Below are 20,487 nucleotides of genomic sequence, written 5' to 3' on the forward strand. Positions count from 1 at the left end.
AGCATGCGGATTATTCTACATCGTTAAACTAATAGTTTTTCAAGACGATGCAAAATCTTCATTAGGGTTTTTTTTAGAGTGGAACAAACACATTTCTCATCTCAAACTGAGGTGATGTTCGATGTGGTTTCCGGCGGATCGTTACTTGTTATTCTGCACACACAACCGCATTCATGATAAATTTCTCTCCACCTTTCTGACCAAAGGAAGCCACTGGGTTTGAATCGTTAAAAATCACCAAGATTCTCTACGTTGAACCACAGATTCATTTCTTGTCTGTGGTTGAACTGAAACTGCACACATCAATCGATGAACCTCAAAACAGGGAATCATGGAAGAAAAATTGAATTTGTTAATTTTCAAAAATGAATAATAGTTGAGAATAAATTAGAAAGGAACAATACTTGAATTGGATAAATTTTAACAAGGTATTAAAATTCATCGTTATAGCAAGGTTCTACCAAAAAAATACAATAAAGAATGTTCTACAGGAATTTGTTACAGGATTCTATTTTTCTATGGTTCTGCTATGCAATAAACCAACGAAAGCCACACTACATACCTTAAATCTCAAATAAGATACCCTAAGACCAACTCCTCACTTTTAAAAAATGTTCAAAGTTGTAAATCAATTCTTGAAACCCACAATGTTCTCATAGAGCTTTCATGAGCCACATTTTAAATTTATTTCTCATCACGTTAAAGTTAGGACTAATAGAATAAAAATGGTCTTGACAGAGCTCTTATGAGGCATATTCGAAATTTCTTTTCCATCTATTTGAGGTTAATAGAATACAGAGTATCTGATAAGTCACTCCCTATTCTTATACAGCTATAATTTCTTTATTTATGAACCAATTTTGTTAGAGCTACATTTGTTAGATAGAGCACTCCTTGAGTTTGTGTTTAACACCAATTTTCATTTATTTCAGTTTTAGAATGCTCCCTCTCTTGACTGTGTAAGAAAGAGCCAAAATAGCAGCTCGTTATGAGGTCTGGAGATCTGTGGTGCGAGTACAAAAGTGGTGGAGGGGTGAGCGAGGGATCCATGCAACACTGGATGCAAAAACTGTTGAAAATTGCCATTCCAAATTACTAACAACAGGGAGTGTCGCAGATGCAAGGTAACCAGGAAGACCATCAACGTCAAGGACAGCAGAGAATGTTGACAGAGTTCGTGAAATGTTCATGAGAAGCCCTAAGAAATGAATGCGTCAAGGATCACGTGAAAGTTGTCTTTCACATTACTCTGTTGCAACGATTCTTAAGAAAGGTTTCATGTTTTTGCATCCAGAATTGCATGGATCCCTCGTTCAGCCCTCCATCACCTTTGTACTTGCACAACAAATCCACAGACCTCATAACGAGCTGCTATTTTGGCTCTTTCTTCCACAGATCTTTCTTCCAAATGTGGCAAACAATTTTAGACCGATCACTTTAGGAAATTCTGTTGGCAAGGTGTTTGAAAAATGCATGTTAATTCGTCTTGTTGAGCATCTTATGCAGAATGGAATATTGGCGCAGGAGCAGCATGGTTTTCAGAAGGATAAATCCACGAAGACGGCAATTGCATCTATGTTTGAGGACATAATTGACATGATGGACATGGGGAAAAAGACTGTTGGAGTTTTCCTGGATTTAAGCAGAGCTTTTGACTGTGTGGACCATGAAATCTTGATGAAGAAGTTGGAGAAAGTGGGTGTGAGAGGTATTGAGCTAGAGTGGTTCAGGTCCTATCTCCTGAATAGGTCTCAAGTTGTTGAGATTTCAAGGGTGGAAGATGGGCAGTTGATGAAACATTTATCGGATAGTTTATCAGTAAATACAGGTGTCCCACAAGGAAGTATCCTTGGATCATTGTTGTTTCTTTTGTATGTGAATGACATACCACAGGTTATATCACAGGGTAGAGTTCTATTATATGCTGACAACACTTCCTACATTTTTTGTGGATCACAAGATGTGAATGTTTTAGAAATTGACACTTTTTTAAACATAAATGCCATAGCCCAATACCTTCAACAACTTAAGCTTGGAATAAATGAATCGAAATCACAATACTTACAGTTTGGACATAAGAATAACTCTAGGCCAACACATAATATTAATGTCCAGGTAAATAATACAAATGTTGACAAGCCGCTTTTTGTTAAGTTCCTAGGGGTAGCTTTAGACCAGTATTTATGATGGGATTACTATATTGATCAGCTTTGTAATAGAATCTCCTCAGGTGTTTTTGCACTCAGACAGATTAGAAGGTAAATGATTCCAAACTGACAATGGCAGTCTTCCATTCCCTAATTATGTCACATATTCGCTATGCCATTGTTGTTTGGGGTGGGTCCTGTCAGAATTTGGAGAGAGTTTTCAGGCTGCAGAAAAAAGCTATACGGTCAATAAAAGGAATTATGCCTCTCGAATCTTGCAGGAATCATTTCAAGGAGCTAGGCATTATCACCGTTCCCTCTCTTTACATTCATGAGGTGATTATGTACTTCAGGAGAAATAAGGCTTCGACTAGAAATAGTGATTCCCACAGGTATCAAACCAGAAACAGAGGAGACTTTGCTTCCATGTACCATAGGACAGCTCTTTTTGAAAAGAAGCCAACATATATGGGTCTTAAATTTTTTAGAAAGCTTCATGATGATATGAAAAACGTTGAAGATCTCAATTTATTCGGAAAGAAGTTAAAAGTGTTATTGATGGAAGGTGTATTTTATACCACACAGGAATATATGTTTAGGGAGGGGCCCTTTGTGTGTTGATATGTTTGTATGTGTGTGTATGTGTATATATGTATATGAGTATGTGTCATGTGTATTTTTTCTTATTGAAAGTAATGTTTCAAGCATTTTTTTTAACACTCTGTTAAGAGTCTCTGGGAAGATATTAAAAACAAACAAAACAAACAGTCAAGAGAGGGGGCATTTTTAAACTGAAACAAATGAAAATTGGTGTTAAACACAACCTCAAGGAGTGTTCTATCTAACAAATGCAGTTCTAACAAAAATGGTTCATAAATAAAGAAATTATAGCTGTATAAAAATAGGGAGTGACTTATCAGACATTCTGTAAATGATGTTGACTAGATTAGTCGGTTCAGGCGTTCACGGTCAAGTGCCTTATTACCTAACCGCTCAGTATTTGCTCCGACGGTGGCATTTGCTACTTGTACAGATATAGGTATACATTACTGCTAGCCGACCTGTATTATCAAGATAATGTATAGTTATAGTACTGTGTTCCAGTACAAACAATAGACAGATGGCAGTCGGATGTCTTGAGCTTGACTTTTGAGTTAGCTTTGTTTGCTTAGTGCTTTACCGCACCATTTACTCAATGCTTATATTACCTTTCAATTGTGGATGCATTGTTTGTTTACTATACAATGTTTATATTACTCACTGTGCTGAAGGTGCATCGGTCCTTTCCCAATATTCATTTCTGTATACTGTAATTGGTTTAAGCAAAGACAATGTACAATAATAATTTATGTTATTTGAAGATACATAATGAATATCGGATTGCCTAGCCCGATGCAATATGAATGTTAAATTTCAGTTTCAAACTTGAACAGGTCATTTATATTGCGCCGAAAATAATAAATTACTTCCATTCAGAGTTTATAAAATATCCAAAAGAGTTCTAGAAGATTAGAGATATCTAAAAGAGTTGCCAAATATAGAATACAAAACTGGTTTTGCGAATATTTCCAATTATTAGACTTGAATATTTCTTTATTATTTAGTTTAGATTCCTTTATCATGTAGCTTATCCTATTCATTTATGTTTGTGCGATGCATCTACGGTTTTATTTGGCTTTGTTGATAACTTTTATGTAAAATGAGAACCCTTATTGGAAGCATTTACGAAAAGCGAAAAAAATATTTTGACCATTTATAGTACTGTAGCCGAATCCTGCTCCAAAAGTGGAAAATTTGGGATCTTAAAGCGGCGGACTGTATTATACTATAAATAAGACAGAAATAAAAGAATCATAATGTAACAACGTGAGAATAGCCCTGGCAATGTGTGTTTGACTTTTCAATGTAGCCCGGCTCAGTTAGAGACAAAAGAGCCAGCCTTCTTCTGAAGAGCCCACTAACATACTATCATATTTGCTAGTATCCGTCAGCCAACAAAGAATTCATTTTCTATGCCATATATATGAATTTGAAATTTAAAAATGCATCAAGTTACTTCTCTTCCTCCTCCTTCTTCTTCTTTTTCCTCTCCTCCTTTTTCTCATCTTCCTCTCTTTCTCTGAATTGGTCAAATCAGATTGGTGAACTGACAAAAAGAGCATTTGCCACAATGCACCAATTGAAGCGGTTGAAAAATTTCCTTCCAACCCACCTCCATGTTTCACTTGTGCAGAGCTTGGTAATTCCTATCATTGACTACTGCAGCATCGTTTACAATGACTGAGGAGCTGAATTTAAAATTACAACGGTCGCTCAACTACGCAATTCGGTTCATTTTTGATGGGAGGAGAGATGACCACATCACGCCATATTATAGGAGGTTGAATTGGTTGAAGTTGAAGGAGAGGAGATACTTCATGTTGAGTCTTGTTTATCAGCTGATTGTCAAGGGGAGAGGTCCTCGGTATTTGAATGAAAGATTTACACTCCTAGTTCATGTTCACAGCAGGAACACGCGACAGCATGAGGTACTTCCTTCAAATACCTCGTCACCGCACAGTTATGTATAATAACTCATTTACGGTCACAACTTCGAGACTCTGGAATGATCTGCCCAATGATGCTATTTTTGCAGCAACCTTGGTCCAAGCTTGTTGCTGTGTTGAGTGAGACTATTTATAGATGTTTTCACCACAATAATTTTTTAGATGTTGTGAATACCTTTTTTATTGGAAATTTGCAATAATCGTTGTACAGTAACAACCATATTTTTGCTCGTTTTGCTGGAGTATTGGAGCGTTTGATTGACACCTACTGATACCTGTAAATCATACCTACCTAATGGCATCTTATTTTCGTTGATTGAATAGTTTTATTAGATAATTTTTTTTTTATTTCACTGTATTATTATGAATAATCATATGATCATGTAGTATTATTATTATGAGAATGTAATAAAATCATGTCATGTAACCGTGTTATCATTCAAGATGATTTGTAAAACTGTAATTTTTATTGTAACCATGTCACCATAGGCGACAAGTCTAGTAACAATTAAAAAATGAAATCTTTCTATCTATCTCTTTCTCTTTTCTCCTTCTCCATCTTCTTCTTCTTCTCCAAGCCTCTTTTTTTCTTTCCGGGGAAGGAACGTAATATTCTAGAATATGTGGTTTTCTGCCACTTATTTTTTCTTCAACTTATCTTATTCATTCTAAACATTATTTTTCTTCTCGTTCTTTCCCTCCTGCTACTCCTCCTCCTCGAAACCATCTTCTCTATTCTTCTTCTTCTTCTTGGTGACTTCTTCCTCTTTTGTTCTACGCATCTTTCTCTCTTTCTCTTATTACTCACTCATTCACCTTCTAGACATTCCCCTTTTACAGTTTACTTATCTTTCTCTGCTTCTTCCTTCTCACTCAGTAGATGTTTTTGAAGTGAACATGAGACAGTTCGTCTGCTTATTTTCTCCAAGCTATTTAAATCATAATGCGCATAAGCTAGCGAGACCCCTTCTTCTTATTAAATAATAATAATTCTCATTCTCGCTGAGTTTCGCTCGCCGAATGTCCAACGTCTCCGATCGACTTAATATATCCATTGAATGAAGAATCTATAGAATCAAAAAATGGATAGTTTATTCTATGGTACCTACATCGGAGCGAAAGAAAGCCGAGCGGTGGCATAGTAAACATCCACAATCTCGCGTTCGTCATCATTCGTATCAACTTGGCGGGAAAGAAGGGCCTTTTATAAAATCAAATACAGCATTGTATTTGTCGATCATGGTAGAATTAAAACACCTCCGACTTCGAGGGATGTACGAAGCAGAGAAATAGAGAAATATGGAGAACCAGATCAGCCAATCACAGTGATGAACAGTCATAGAAAGAAGCGCGGTTGCCAAGTTGACGATTAGAGTCAGTCGAAACAGTGCTTTCAGAGAGGAGACGAGGTATGCGTATTATGAGGTGATGAACACTCACTAAAGACTACAGAACGCTGTCCGTTTTAGCACGGTAACATCGCCACCGCTGTATCCCTACTTTACTCTGCTCCGCATATTCCTTCAAGTCGGAAGTAGTTTCAATTCGACTATACATTCTGCAATATTTCATTCAGTTTTGAATTATGTGTTTATCTAGGACAACAGCAGCACGTTTTCAAATATCAAGTTTTTATAGCATTTGCATCTGTATTTGTATATCTGTATTTCTATGTTTAGTTTTGAAGCATATAAATTTGAAAATTTACTTTGTGAAAATACTCGAGGACTGAAAATTTTGTGAATTGAAGAACTACAAGACCTAACCCATTTCGGATTATGAGGGCCTGACCCAGCTTGACCTTATCTAAATTTTTTGATTGATTGATTGAGAATTTATTATGTTAGTCGAGAGTTTTATGATTTGATATTTGATAATTTATTTATTTATTATATTTATTTAATTTTATTTATGATATTTGATTGAGTATTGAGAGTATTGATTTAGAATTAAGATAAGATATAAATTTATTCAACACAGTTAATCATATGTAATACAATAAACAGTTGAACATCGTCATAGAGATACAATTAATACAATGCGCTTATACTTGTATTTATACAATAATTTGTAAGTGCTAATATACAACTTGTAAGTGCCAATATCTACTAGCTATCACAGAAATCTATAACTCTGTAGTAGGCCTTCTCAGCAAGAAAGCTGTATAAACTACTTTTGAAAATGCTTATCGACTTAGATTTCAGCTCTGCAGGCAATTTGTTGTATAATTTAGAACCAATATAAGAAGGTACTTTCTCATACAGTTTCAACCTATGCTGTCTTAAAGCTATATTGTTTCTACTTCTGGTGTTATGATCGTGTACTTCTGCATTCGTGACCAGAAGTAACTCTCTCCAATTTGGGAGAGGAATAGCACAAGGTTACCTAATTTTTCTCCTCCCTATAATTTTCATAATGTACTTATTGTATAAATGAATAAAGAATAAATATTGTACAGTATGTTTACCTGGAACAACAGCAGCACCCATCTGCCGACTGGAACGGGCCAGCGCGAATCCGATGAGCGCGCAGTCGAAGAGTGGCTTGGTGAGGTGCGAGTAGAGGTGCGCCACCGATGAGGCGAACGCGCTTATGTCCTCGGTCAGCCGGTGGTCTGCGTTCTCGATGCGCCCGTCCAGGTTGCTTACACGGTAATACGTCTGCGCGCTGAAATACAGGCCGTATGCGTGGTCCACCAGTCGCGACCTGCAATCAAAAGGAGGTTAGGGTTGGAAATCAATCAATTCAAATTCATTTGCCAAAAGTTTCAATGCAAATAGACAGACAATGCAGCCGACAGACATAACCGAAACAAGGTTATGGTTGGAGAGGAATGTATTTCAGGAGAAGACACATGGTGCAAATAGATGACTGCATATCTTCTTAAAATGTATGAATTCAGGGCTACTTTCTTGTATTTATAAAATAGAATTATAGTACTCTTTTAAAACCTGACGATGGTGTGATCACCGAAACTAGTAGTTATAATTTGTATTCTTATTCTATTATTTTATTAATTTCAAAGGGTACTATAGTTCTATTTTTATAGAAATATACACTCTGGTACATTATTTCCAACAAACTATGAAAGAATACGCTTCTAGCTTTGTGGATAAACTATCTCTGTGTGAAGGGAACATAGAACTATAATAGCATTTGTAGTAATACATCATTTGTCTTTCAAATAGATATTTAGTTTATAGATACTATTTTTTTATTGCTGATGAAGCCCACATGAACTTTTTGCTTGTGCATGGGTGATGGGAAGTACGAGGGTGATTTCATGAAATGATTAAACATCCATGCCTATTCGATGGGATTCGAACCCGCGACCATGTAGCACTAGCAGGCTGATGTGTTACTTTACTATTACTTAGATCTTACGAAGTTTAATGTCGGTACTTTACTATCTTTGAACTTGATTATTTCGAACAAATAGTTTAATGTTGTCATCTCTGGTCTTCGAACTCTCTTTGTCTAAATATTTTTGGCTGAATAAAAATAATAATCCCTCCAATTAAATTTCTGCTGCTAGACTACAATAATTCTATTTTATAGATGACTGCATATTAAATGAATTGTTGATACATGGAAGCTATCCACATTTTTATTAGTTATTTAATAAATTTCTTTAATAATCATTAGTAACTGAGAAATGAGTAATAAAATGTTATATTCCTTTTGTATATAATATAACAACTATACATTTATATTACAACTTACTTCACGTATTTTTCTGAATTAAAAATAGGGTAACAGAACTAAAAAATTACTCTGTATAATAGTTTTCCAATCTGAAATTTTCTGTTACTCAGTGAACAGTGTTTCAGTTACTTGGAGTAACCATTTAAAAACGTGACTACTTTAAAGTAAAAGTAAAAGTAGACATCATACAGACACAGATGTAGGTAAGAGTAAACACATTCACTTAAATTTACTATGCAAACGATGATATTAACACAAGCAAATTCAGCCACTATGTCAATAGTTATTTTTTAACCTACTAACAATTAACTGTTTTTACAGTGAGAGTCAATATTGATATTGATTTTCAGAAGACTCAGTAGCAGAAATTTAATTGGAGGGATTATTATCTTTATTCACCAAGAAGTATTAAGACAAAGAGAGTTCGAAGACCAGGATTATTATCTTTATTCACCAAGAAGTATTAAGACAAAGAGAGTTCGAAGACCAGAGATGACAACATTAAGCTATTTGTTCGAAATAATTAAGTACGAACATAGTACAGTACGACATTAAACTAAGTAAGATCTAAGTAATTAATGGTAACACATCAGCCGAGACGACTATCTTAAAAGGTGTTAAACCCTTCAGTCTGCTAGTGCTATCTGGTCGCGGGTTCGAATCCCATCGAATAGGCATGCACGTTTAATCATCTCATGAAATCACCCTCGCACTTCCCATTACACACGCACAAGCAGAAAGATCATGTGGGCATCATCAGCAATAAAAAAATAGTATCTATTAACTAAATATCTATTTGAAAGACAAATGACGTATTACTATAAATTCAATTTATTCAATTTCAATTCACAATACAAAGCACAAGATACATAGACAACATATTATCTAAAAACAGATTTGTGAATATTTTCCCCACATAGACGGATCTGTGTGTGGGGAATGAGTAACAGTACAAGAAGTAGCCTAAAATAAAATAATAATAAGTATAATATATCTATTTATATATATGAATGATAATAATAATAATACGAAAGAAAAATCCTATCAGTAAGCAAGGTCAGAGAAGAAAGATATTGAAGAAAAAGAAAACTATAACTTTCCATGTAGGCTAACGCTTAATAGATTAAAAGAAAAGGCGAACGAAAGAAGAAAAAATAAAAAGGAAGAAAATCAGCAATAGATGCAGATGTGAGAGATTGTTAGATGGAAATAAATGGTGACAAAAGATTTCTCGGTACTGAGAAAGGCAACAAAAGAGATGATGAAGATCCAAGCTATTCGATCATTATGAATATGACAAAAAAGCGAAATTCAGAGACATGGTAACGGTCGTCCAACTGAAATAAAACGTAGTTTTCAGGTCTAAATCCTATTACAGTTCTATGTTCCCTTCACACAGAGATAATTCATCCACAAAGCTAAGAAGCGTATTCTTTTATAGTTTGTTGGAAATAATGTAGGTACGGTACCAGCCCACCAGCCCTCATGAATCTCTTCAACTCAGATCTAATGAACACGCACTTCCGATTCTCAAATAAAATCAAAACATATGAGTAGAAAAAGCGAAAGAATTTTTCACATAGCAATGAAACAAGCACAGCTTAACAGCAAACAACCGTACTAAATACATGGGAAATACTAAACAATAGGCTTTTGTTTTCACTCAAATTTCTTCAAAATAATGTCATCTTCAACCAGAAAACATTTTCTCAGACACTGAAATCTCAATTTTACAAGAGGATGTACAATTTTTTCCGAAAATTCAACTTAGCACGAAGGTAGTCAGATTTATTAGGCGGGATGCACACCGGAGAAACGCATTTCGTGAATCCCTCTTTCATGAAACTTGTTTCATGCAATCCGTTTCACTCGCGCATGCATACAAAAGAAACGTTCCCTGCTTAATCTTATCAGTCGATTGCGAGCAACTTTCGTTTCACGTTTCCTGAAACTTTTTTCACGAAACGCGTTTCTCCGGTGTGCATCCCGCCGTTGTGCTGTTTATTGAAGTGTACTGAACCCTTTAAATTCTACTTGAAACTTGAATGCCTATTCACAATGTTTTGTTAGATTGCTAGAACAAAACTGATTATAGGATAATTGTTAATCTTATTACTGACCATTTGAAACGAATAATTTCAGGATTTGCACTTGAAGTTTTATGACACATGATAAACTATAAAATTTATAGAACAGAGAAGAAAGAAAAATATAATGAAGCTTGAAACGATTTGTTTTTATTGATTTATTCATTTTCAAGGTGGTAATTACCGTTAAACATAAAAATAATGAAAAATTTGGAATTGTTCATTAGATTTTCAAGTTACAGTATGTTACATTATTTCAAATCATAAAAATCAACTATTACCGAATGGAAAATTTGAGAAGTGCAATCTTAATAGAGTAAGCAATAAAAATTAAGTACATTAAGCATTACTATTAGAGAGCATAAGCATTTTATTGAGAGAGCATGGAAAAGTTATATTTTACGATCACAATATTGAAAACAACTTCATTCATTCCAATAAGATTTAAAAGATTTGCAGATATATAAGTGGCTCTGATAAAATTGAAATAATAAAAAATGTTGAGCCTGTTGTCTATTTTTTCAAATCACTAGTTCATTATCAATTTATTCCCTAACAATTTAGTCCCTAATAATTTATTGTTCTAATAGTTTTATATTGATTTGAAGTATAAAAAGCAACCAAACAAAAAACTTAATTGTTTTCAAGTTGAAGATAATAATTTCAAAAAGAAACGACAAAAATGAATGAGAAATAAGGTCATTTCATTGATGGCATTATCAATGGATTGACAGAGTTTTAATGAGCTTGACCTAGCGGGAACAAGATAGCATGAATTCCACAGAAATATTGATAAAAAATAAACAATGGTAAACATTGAACTCCAATCAAAACATGAACAATATCTTAACACGAAGATATATATAATTAGTTCACAGAATACAATACTAATAAAAGTTACCAATACCAATAATACCAACCTAGAAATAGAGGTGGAAATCTCGATTTTTAATGAGTAGGCTAACTATAAAGCATGTTGTCTGTAATATTAAAGGAAAATATTCGGGGGGGGGAAGTTAAATATTGGTGAAGATTACTCATTTAAAGAGAATAATTATTGGAGATGTGAATCTTAATCCCTTTCAAATTTTCAGTAACGTAATTAAAATAAACTTTTTCGTGGTATCATCGTTTAAATTGCAACCTCTAAAATAGTTCTTATCATTCAATCCATCGTCCTCTACTAATAAATTGAACATGTAATATCACCATCACGTTATAATCATTATCTTCTTCTTCATCTTCCTCTTTTCTACCTTCTTTCTCTCTCCATCCTCTTTACCATTCATTTCCCGTTCGTTCCCTTTCATTCTTCGTTCATCATTCTTCGCACCCTTTTACTCTCTCAAATATCTTCGTCATCTTCATCATTATCTGACTGAAAATTGACGATACATCTCTGATTACCAACTGGCATTGCAAGATAAGCACGTAGGCACGGAAGTTTAGCAAGGAAGATTCATAGATAACCCTGAGGCCAAGATGTAAAATATTATACGATTAAGCTATCAAGTGAATGAGAAGCAACTTTTTGATGGAGTCTTGAACTGTTTGCAATTTCCTACATGCATGTTAGCTCGTCATACGTGAGTGTGAACTCACCTTTGCATATTATGTGAACATTATGACCAGGAGAAAAACGTTGGCTGCCCTTACTCAACCTTCTTCTCTAGACTGAACTATCTGTATCTCTTACATAAAGTAAGTTTGCATGCTAATTCAAAATCGTTAAAACGAATATTCAACGAAATTAGGAAGAAAAGTATCTTGAACTTTATAATTTTCTAACAAGTTGAGAGTCAAAGACTGACAAATAATATTAAAGATCTATAGGTTTAAGGGCCTTTTATATTAACTCTGGACTGATTAATTTGAAATTTTGCATATAGATTCTATATTCTTGAGTTACCGAGTGTGGTTAAAGGACCATTTTAAATTCTTCAAGATTTCATTATGTAAAGTTTTCAGTTTGTCAACGTTTTAATTAGGCCCTTGCGGAGCACAAGTTACCCAAGGATAGTGTATAGCTATATACTATATATACTATATATTATTCTTGCAAGTTACCTGCTAATTCAAAATAATCATAATCATTATCATTATCAATAGCAGCAGCAGTATCATTTGCGGCAAGATAATGATGTAGCATCATCATCATCACCCGTCATAAAACTAATACATTGTGATCCTATAATTCGAAAAAATAGTTTCATTAGCAGTCATAATACATGTAGCCTATATTAGGTACTTAATTTCAAACACAAGAAGTCGTCGAAAACTTCATACCTAGGTCACAGTGCACTCTACCTTCGCAGGCAGTTTTCCGCTTATTTCACATTAACATATTCACCCTTTCCGTCTATTTCTGTCCTGTATGACGTAAATCGCCGGAATACAAAATAGCAGCGACATTTATTCACGAGTGTACACCCCTACAGATGTCTCGCTTGCTATTTCATGCATCCGCTGCACAGTTTACAACTTTATAAATACTGTATTTATAGAAGAGTGCACACAATTTCGTCAATATCATGCGAACACGTACAGAATCGAGCGTAAAAAATGATAGCCGTTCTTTGCATCAGTAGACCGCTTCTAATCAAGCAGCCTTGACCCGAAATAGAAAGTTGATGGTGTACTTCAGCGCTGGCTAGTTATTCCTCTCCTCCTTCCACTCCTCCTCTCACCTCTTCACCACTATTCCACTCTTCTTCATCATCATCATCTTCTCCTTCTTCTTCTGCATGTTCTTCTCAATTTCCTTTGTCCTTGCTTTGCGCGACGCGGTGTTTCCGATGCTTGCGAAATTAGGCCTATGTCCGGTCGGTGTAGTTTGTAGTATGCAAGCTGCAAGGTGGAATTAGGTACGGACACGCTGCAAACATGTGGAAGGTTGTTAACACTGTCTTGAAGACGCCAACTGGACAGCTTACAACTTCTATTAGTATTTTCTTGAACTTCAGTAGGCCTATACTACTCTGGCTCATGACCCCAAGCAGTTCTCAAGTAGAAGTAGTAGTAGGCTAGTAATGTATTCAATAGTACTATGAGATTGGTTGGGATATTTTTTATCAATAACCTATCTACATTTGGACTGTTGTAAAAATTAGAATTGGAACCGTTTCGGACGTAAGCCTGTGGTACTTTTCTGTAAGTTGTGTGATTCTGAATGATTAAATAATATAATATTGCCGGAGTAGTAAGTTGTCCTCAAAGGCAACACCATCTTATCGCACACATTAAGGTAAGCGCCGAGGTATTGGTTCTCCCGTAGGAAAAGGGTCTGCTTCAGGCCACTTCTGATAACAAAGTGTGGTTATGAGATGCCTAATAACTTCCCGTTGGTAAGGAACACACCTAAAACTGTAGGTCCACGAATTCGACACCATCATCTCCACCGTACTAACGTACAAGCACAAGATCATGTGGGCATCATCCAGAAAAAACTACAAACTCAAAACTCCAGACAAAATTCAAAACATCCATATTGTTGTAGGGCCAAGTTGGGACTCCAGGTTCTCTCTGTCACATAACCCTGACATGGGAGAGTTCTGATGAAACTGATATAAAATATTAAATTCTATAAAACAATGAATTCGTCAACATCACCTCCACTGTACTAACGCACAAGCCCAAGGTCATATGGACATCATCCATACAAAACTCCACACTCAAAACGGCAAACAACTAACTCCAGACAAAACTCAAAACATCCATATATTATTGTAGGGCCAAGTTAACTCAGGTTCTCTCTGCCACACAGCCCTGACATGAGAGAGTTCTGATGAACTGATATAAAATATTCTATAAAACAATGTGATATTATATTGTATTGCTTATTTACATGGATGACTAATTGGCGAGATATTATTTCTCCTTTCTCTTCTCTAGCACACTTCAGCCAGTATCTTATATATATTTCAGCTTTAAACACCCGAGGAAGTTGATGACCTCAGTTTAAACAACTGAGGTGGTGAGATGTCTTCTCACTTCTGAGGTGTCAGCTGACATGGTGAGAGACATTGAGAGACGATTGATGTGTACAATGGAATGAAATAAAATTCCTCATCAATACAAAAAAATGCGATGAAAAGAAGAATAGCTAAATCAAAAACAACTAAATTTTCTATTCCAAAATAGTTTTTCAACGGAACTCTTACAAGTTAATTGAATTCCAAATCAGACATCGACGATACCCATATTTGAACCAGTCTGCTCTGTCATCGCAATTAAACTGCTGAAAAACATTTTTAAAAAACTGGGCCATCCAATTTGGAACTTTAGGATAAGAACAAAATGGCTGCTCAACTAGATTTGTCAATGATGTCTGCTAACGGTTGCGACGCTTGGAAATTTCTCCAAAACTTGTCAAACCTGTAAGAAAAAACACGAAGCAGTTGCCGTTAAGTAACTGTTTAGTAACTTGTCTTCAACTTACTTTCAATGGTATAGGTCAGTGGAGTCTGCAGTGTATTTGCAAACTACTTTTCTGGACAAACTCGAGGAAAATAAGCTACCTTTAAGACAAACTTGTATTTATGAGCTTCAAAATCACTTCACGATAATCTTAAATCCACCCAAAAGTATAGATATCTGTCATCATCCTTCATTGGGGCACGCACAAGCCTACAGCTTATATGAGAATCATTCTCAGCAAAAACCTAATGCACTCTCTTATTTAGGACTGATATCAAATTTCACCGTAATCTAATGAAACAAAAGTCAAATTGTTTCTCGCTTTAAAGGTATAATGAACTTAGCTCAAGTGAGACTTGTATGAATGAAGTTAATATTAATATTTTCATAAACTCATATATTTGTAAATATACTTGGATTACTCAAGCCCTGGTCTCCAATGAGCTTCTGTCTAACTGAGCATAAACAGACTGCGAAAAAAACATTGCTTCTTATGGGAGTGTTTGAACCAGTCTGCTCTGTCATCACAATTAAACTGCTGAAAAACATTTTTAAAAAACTGGGCCATCCAATTTGGAACTTTAGGATAAGAACAAGATGGCCGCTCATTGGAAAATTGCAAAATGGCTACATACATTGGAAGAGAAGGTATCTGCCAATGTGTGACACTCTATCCGATGAGTTAGAACCGATGGGTTTTTCACTGATTCTGTTTATGCTCAACTTATGAACCAATGGGTTCTTCAAGGATTCTGTTTTCGCTCAACAAACCAAAATTGAATCGGAAACAGGGTTTGATATGGGTAGAATGTAACAAGTAGAATAGTTTACGTAAAACATAGTAAAATACAAGACAAGAACACGAAATCAAAATAATTGAAAATAAATAATCAAAATAGTGAATCCCCTAATTCACATTTTTTTTGAACAGAACAATTATCCAGAGATTCCTTTGACTTACATAAGAACAATGAACAGGAATAAATCGTCACTTTTACAGTGAGTTAACATCACAACAGTAAAACAGCAGATCACCTTTAATGGTCTACAGTAGTTATCGTTATAACGTTATTTACGAGCAGCTTAGCATCATGACAACGGACTATTTCCAATCCATAAAGCACTCCTTTCACTACCTCTAGCAGTCATAAGGAAGTCCATGTACTTTTACTTTCCTTCTATTACATTTCTTCCTCTTTCTATTCCCTTTTAATTCTAGTTTTCCCTCTACGCATTTTTCTCTGTATTCAAAAAACCACTTCTATAGACTACTTCCACCAACCTTCTCCTCATAACACTTCAAATGTTCGTCCCTCTTCTTCTAATCCTCCGACTTGTTATGCTATTCTCCTTCTCTCATTCAATTGATATCGATCAGTTGTTGATTCTTTCATCGATTACTCCTCTTCTTTCTCTCCAACATTCTTCTCTTCTTTTGTTGCCTTATTCTTTCCATCCTTCATTTCCAAAATTATTTTTACTCATCCTCGTCATTATCCGATCTTGCTCGCTCTTCTCCTTCAACTTATCTTCCTTCCCTCTCTTCATCATTTGCTCCTATATGAATTTATGATTCTCCACTTACCACCCTCTTCTCCGTTCTCCTACCTTATTCTAGATCTTCTTCCTCTTTTTCTTCCCCCTCTTCTTCTTCTTCTTCTACTTCTTCTTCTTTTTCCTCTTCTTCTTCCCTCTCTTCTTCCTCTTCCTCTTTTTCTCCTTCACCCTCTTCTTCTTCATCCTCTTTTTCTTCTTCTCCATCTTTTTTTTTTCTTCTTCTTCTTCTTCTTCTTCTTCTTCTTCTTCTTCTTCTTCTTCTTCTTCTTCTTCTTCTTCTTCTTCTTCTTCTTCTTCTTCTTCTTCTTCTTCTTCTTCCTCCTCTTCCTCTTCCTTCTCCTCCTCCCCTCTACATCTCCTTCTTCTCTTTCTCCCCCTTTTTCTTCTTAGTCTTTTGGCTTTACTCCTCCGCCTTCGGATAGGATTCTTGAAGAGGGTGTGGAGAGAGAGATATATATAAAGAGAGAATGTGAGACAGTGATGATGACGCAGTAGGCTCTCACATCAGTGCACTGCCGCTAAAATGCCCAGTTGTCGGCAGGTTTATCGGAAAATGATAGAAGGTAATGTAGTCGAGAGAGCGCAAAAACCAGTGATAAACCGAGGGATCAAACTGGAAGAGAGTAGAGTAAAAGACGTAAGAGTAAGTGAAAAGGTAAAAAACTGACAGGGAGAGATAAGATGAGAAGAAAAATAACAGAACGGAAGAAAGCGAAGTGAGTGAGATAAGTTGCAAGCATGAATGGCATTGTGATGACGCGATAGAATAGTAGTTCAGTCTGTACTCTAGAACTTTCACTAGTGTGGAGGAGGAGGCTGTAATCATTTATAACTCGTACTTTAGGCCTAGCTTATCATTAGTACTGCTATTGTACGATCATAATAATAATTGCACAGTAATGATAATGATAATACAGGAACCGTAAGTCATATTGGACACGATAAAAATAATAAAAACTACGAAATGTAAAATGTCATGTTTCACAGGTTTTTGGATAATTATCAACCGAAATATCATAGTATTTTTTGTTGTGTGAATTATAAAACGTACATTACATGATCATATCAAAGCTTTAGCAAAGTTTTAAAGATTATTGTGTAGGCATACCGTTGTGTGAGATAGTATGATATTGAGCAAATAAGTTCTGACATAACGTGAACAAATCTTCAATTTGAAAATATAATCCTATATACCAATTAACAACATTTTTAGTTCAACAAATAGCGTAGCTATAATTATTCTAGATTCACTTAATTATCAGTAGAGTTTCGATGTGTTATTGTAAACATTTTTGAGATTACTCCCCTATCGGTTCATATTACACTAGGCTAGGTCAATGTGTAATTTCAGCAATTCACTTCTTTGAAGTGACATATTTATTTTGTCTTTATAAGTTTATTCATCTTTTGTAAATCTTTTTTTTAAACTATGCACCCGCCGAAAAACCTTTGGGTTTGGCAGGACCCTCAACTGTTTGAATTGCGAATAAATATTTTGATATGATTTGATTGATTTTTCTATTACAATTAATGAATAAATTTAAATTTAAAAAATCCCTTCCCTGCAATCATTTTCATAACACCAGTAGGTTGAAGCACCCATGCTATAGAAGTTTCTAACTAGTTTTTGATTGATTTTGTCGAGTTCGTTAAAACAATTTGAGATGCTAGTTTCGGCTGTTACATCTCTAGTAAACTCGTTTACTAGCGTTTGCAGAGACAATCCGTATACTAGGTGTTTGTTATCTATGAATTTACAGTCTGCCAGTACAAAAAGAATTTTAAAAAAATACTAAGAAAACTGAACGCAATTTCTATTTCTTTCAATCTATAACTATGATATTATTCCTTCCACAAAGTCTCAGTGATGCCTTATCTGCCAAATAAATTTCTTTTTCTGTTCTGTTAGTGATATTCTCCCACATTAGTCAATTTAATGTTACAGCGTATACGAGTATTTTTCTTTCGAAGTCATGATGTGGTTTGTACTTCTTCTAGTCTGTTTCCGCCTCTCTAAACCCGGCCGACCAAGATTGGAAACTGGAACGACTGCTGCCTTAGAAGAGTTTGTTGAACTTCTGCCCAGTTCAACTTGGGTGACCACAACAGTCTACAACGAGAGTTGATTGACTAGTTGCTAAAATTGTAATTACTTTTGTGCTTGGAGTTGAAAAAAAATACTGTAATGTGCTTGGAGATGGTAGCAATGCAAATATGGAAACAGACTAGCAACAGAACAAATAATCACACACTGACTAGAAAAAGTACAAACCACATCATGCCTTCTGAAGGACTAAAAGTACATGATACATTTACTTGTCAAGTGATTGGATAACGTCATTTGAGTCAAGTTTTTGGAATTGGTATTTCAAAAAGTTTAATTTTTAGTGTTTACAGAAGTGATTTTTGTTCAAGACTACCTACCTTTTGAGCCTGAGTAGAATTTAGGTGTACGAAGGCAGAAAAAAGCAACGAGCATGTTAAAGCCAAATGCCTGTGGATCACGGTTGCTAATTCAAATTAACTAAAATATTATATCTCTAGAGATTACAATGATAAGTTTTCTATTATAATCTAAGTATACGTTTGGAAATTCATATAGTTTTTTCACCGATTCTCACACAATACCTCACCTCAATGAACTAAGAGACTCGTATAAACCTATATAATAAAAAAACCTAATAAACCTACAATTAACTCGTATAATGTAATGATTGAGTAACATATTAATCCTTCACTAATCTCTCCACTCTGATTCTTGAACTAATCCATCTGAAAGTTGCTGGTTTTGATTTAGTATCCACCAGTTTGTTTCCTGTTGAGAGCTGGGTCTGTATTTCTTTGATTCTTTGATACTCTAATAATACGATTCTCTTATAATCACGATATGATTCAATATGACATGGTAATTCTATAACTCTCATCACTTCCTATGATACAATTGCTGCACGTTCTCTATATTTGATTCAAATACTAAATATGAGTATGAAGTGCTACGTATAGAGATAGATTAATAAGAACCATTACATGATTTATTTAATTACATTTCATAATACACAAATAATATACATGATCGGAAAAGAGCCAACAGGCCTAGCCCAAAACTGTTCCCTTTCCGAGTTTTGATAGAAATATGTCCAAAAAGTAGGTTATGTTGCTTCACTCAATTCGGATCAAATTTTGAGTCCAGAAATATACAAACCAAAGTTTAGGATTTAAATGGATTTGGAAATGGAGAATAATAAAATAATCACACTCAACTATAACTGAAAACTTGAAAACATTGAATTATTGAGAAAATTTAACAAGCATTTATTCAGCTATCTGATTAACAAGTACAAAAACTATGTGCAAATGTGATTTGTAGTTTATAAACCAAGTAAATTCTAGTATTGAAACTAGTTTAAAACTATGTAAACACTGCGGAAACCTCTTTGGAGATGAGATAACTCTTCTCTAGATCCAGACTAGATGTTACTCTTTGAGGGAATACAATAAGCAAAGCAATGTAACTGGCCTCACATGTAATGATTACAGTTCGCTTACATTACTGTGTGTTCAACAGGAATGTTACATCAGCAGCACATGTAACACATTCTTGACTGAAGTATTTTATGAGAAAAACTAGTTATGAGACAAACAGACGGAGTCTGTGAGGGAGAGACAAAAAGAGGAGACTGAATGGACCTCATTCATGTGAGATACTCAAAGTACTACAATGAATGGATAGATATTACGAGATGAAGCTCATGAATTTTTGTTTACATTATTTACAAAATGTTTCATAGTTACCAGACACACCAATAAGAAATGTCAAGAGCCTTTGTTATATTAAAATGATTCAAATAAATTTTTTTCGTTGTATATTGTGAAAATAATGTTTTCTATCTGAAATTTGTAACTAATTTGTTAGTCTATTTCATATCAGGATCACTAGGCAAAAAAAGTGAGTAGGCTTACTATTCGAGAAAACTCAGAAATAGAAAAAAATCAATGAATATGAATTATTAATATTTACAATACTTATCA

The 20,487-nt window shown here is 34.8% G+C and overlaps 1 protein-coding gene across 1 annotated transcript in view; it reads right to left on the reverse strand.

The window, feature by feature from the left end:
- The window catches only part of LOC111050071 (ATP-binding cassette sub-family D member), a 62,067-nt gene that overhangs the window by 29,806 nt on the left and 11,774 nt on the right, over window positions 1-20,487 (reverse strand). Inside the window, exon 2 of the mRNA XM_039431364.1 lies at window positions 7,161-7,399. Coding sequence (XP_039287298.1) covers window positions 7,161-7,399 — 239 coding nt within the window. The remainder of the gene's footprint in view (window positions 1-7,160; window positions 7,400-20,487) is intronic.

This window comes from Nilaparvata lugens, chromosome 6, assembly GCF_014356525.2.
Source record: "Nilaparvata lugens isolate BPH chromosome 6, ASM1435652v1, whole genome shotgun sequence".
Lineage (NCBI taxonomy): Eukaryota > Metazoa > Arthropoda > Insecta > Hemiptera > Delphacidae > Nilaparvata > Nilaparvata lugens.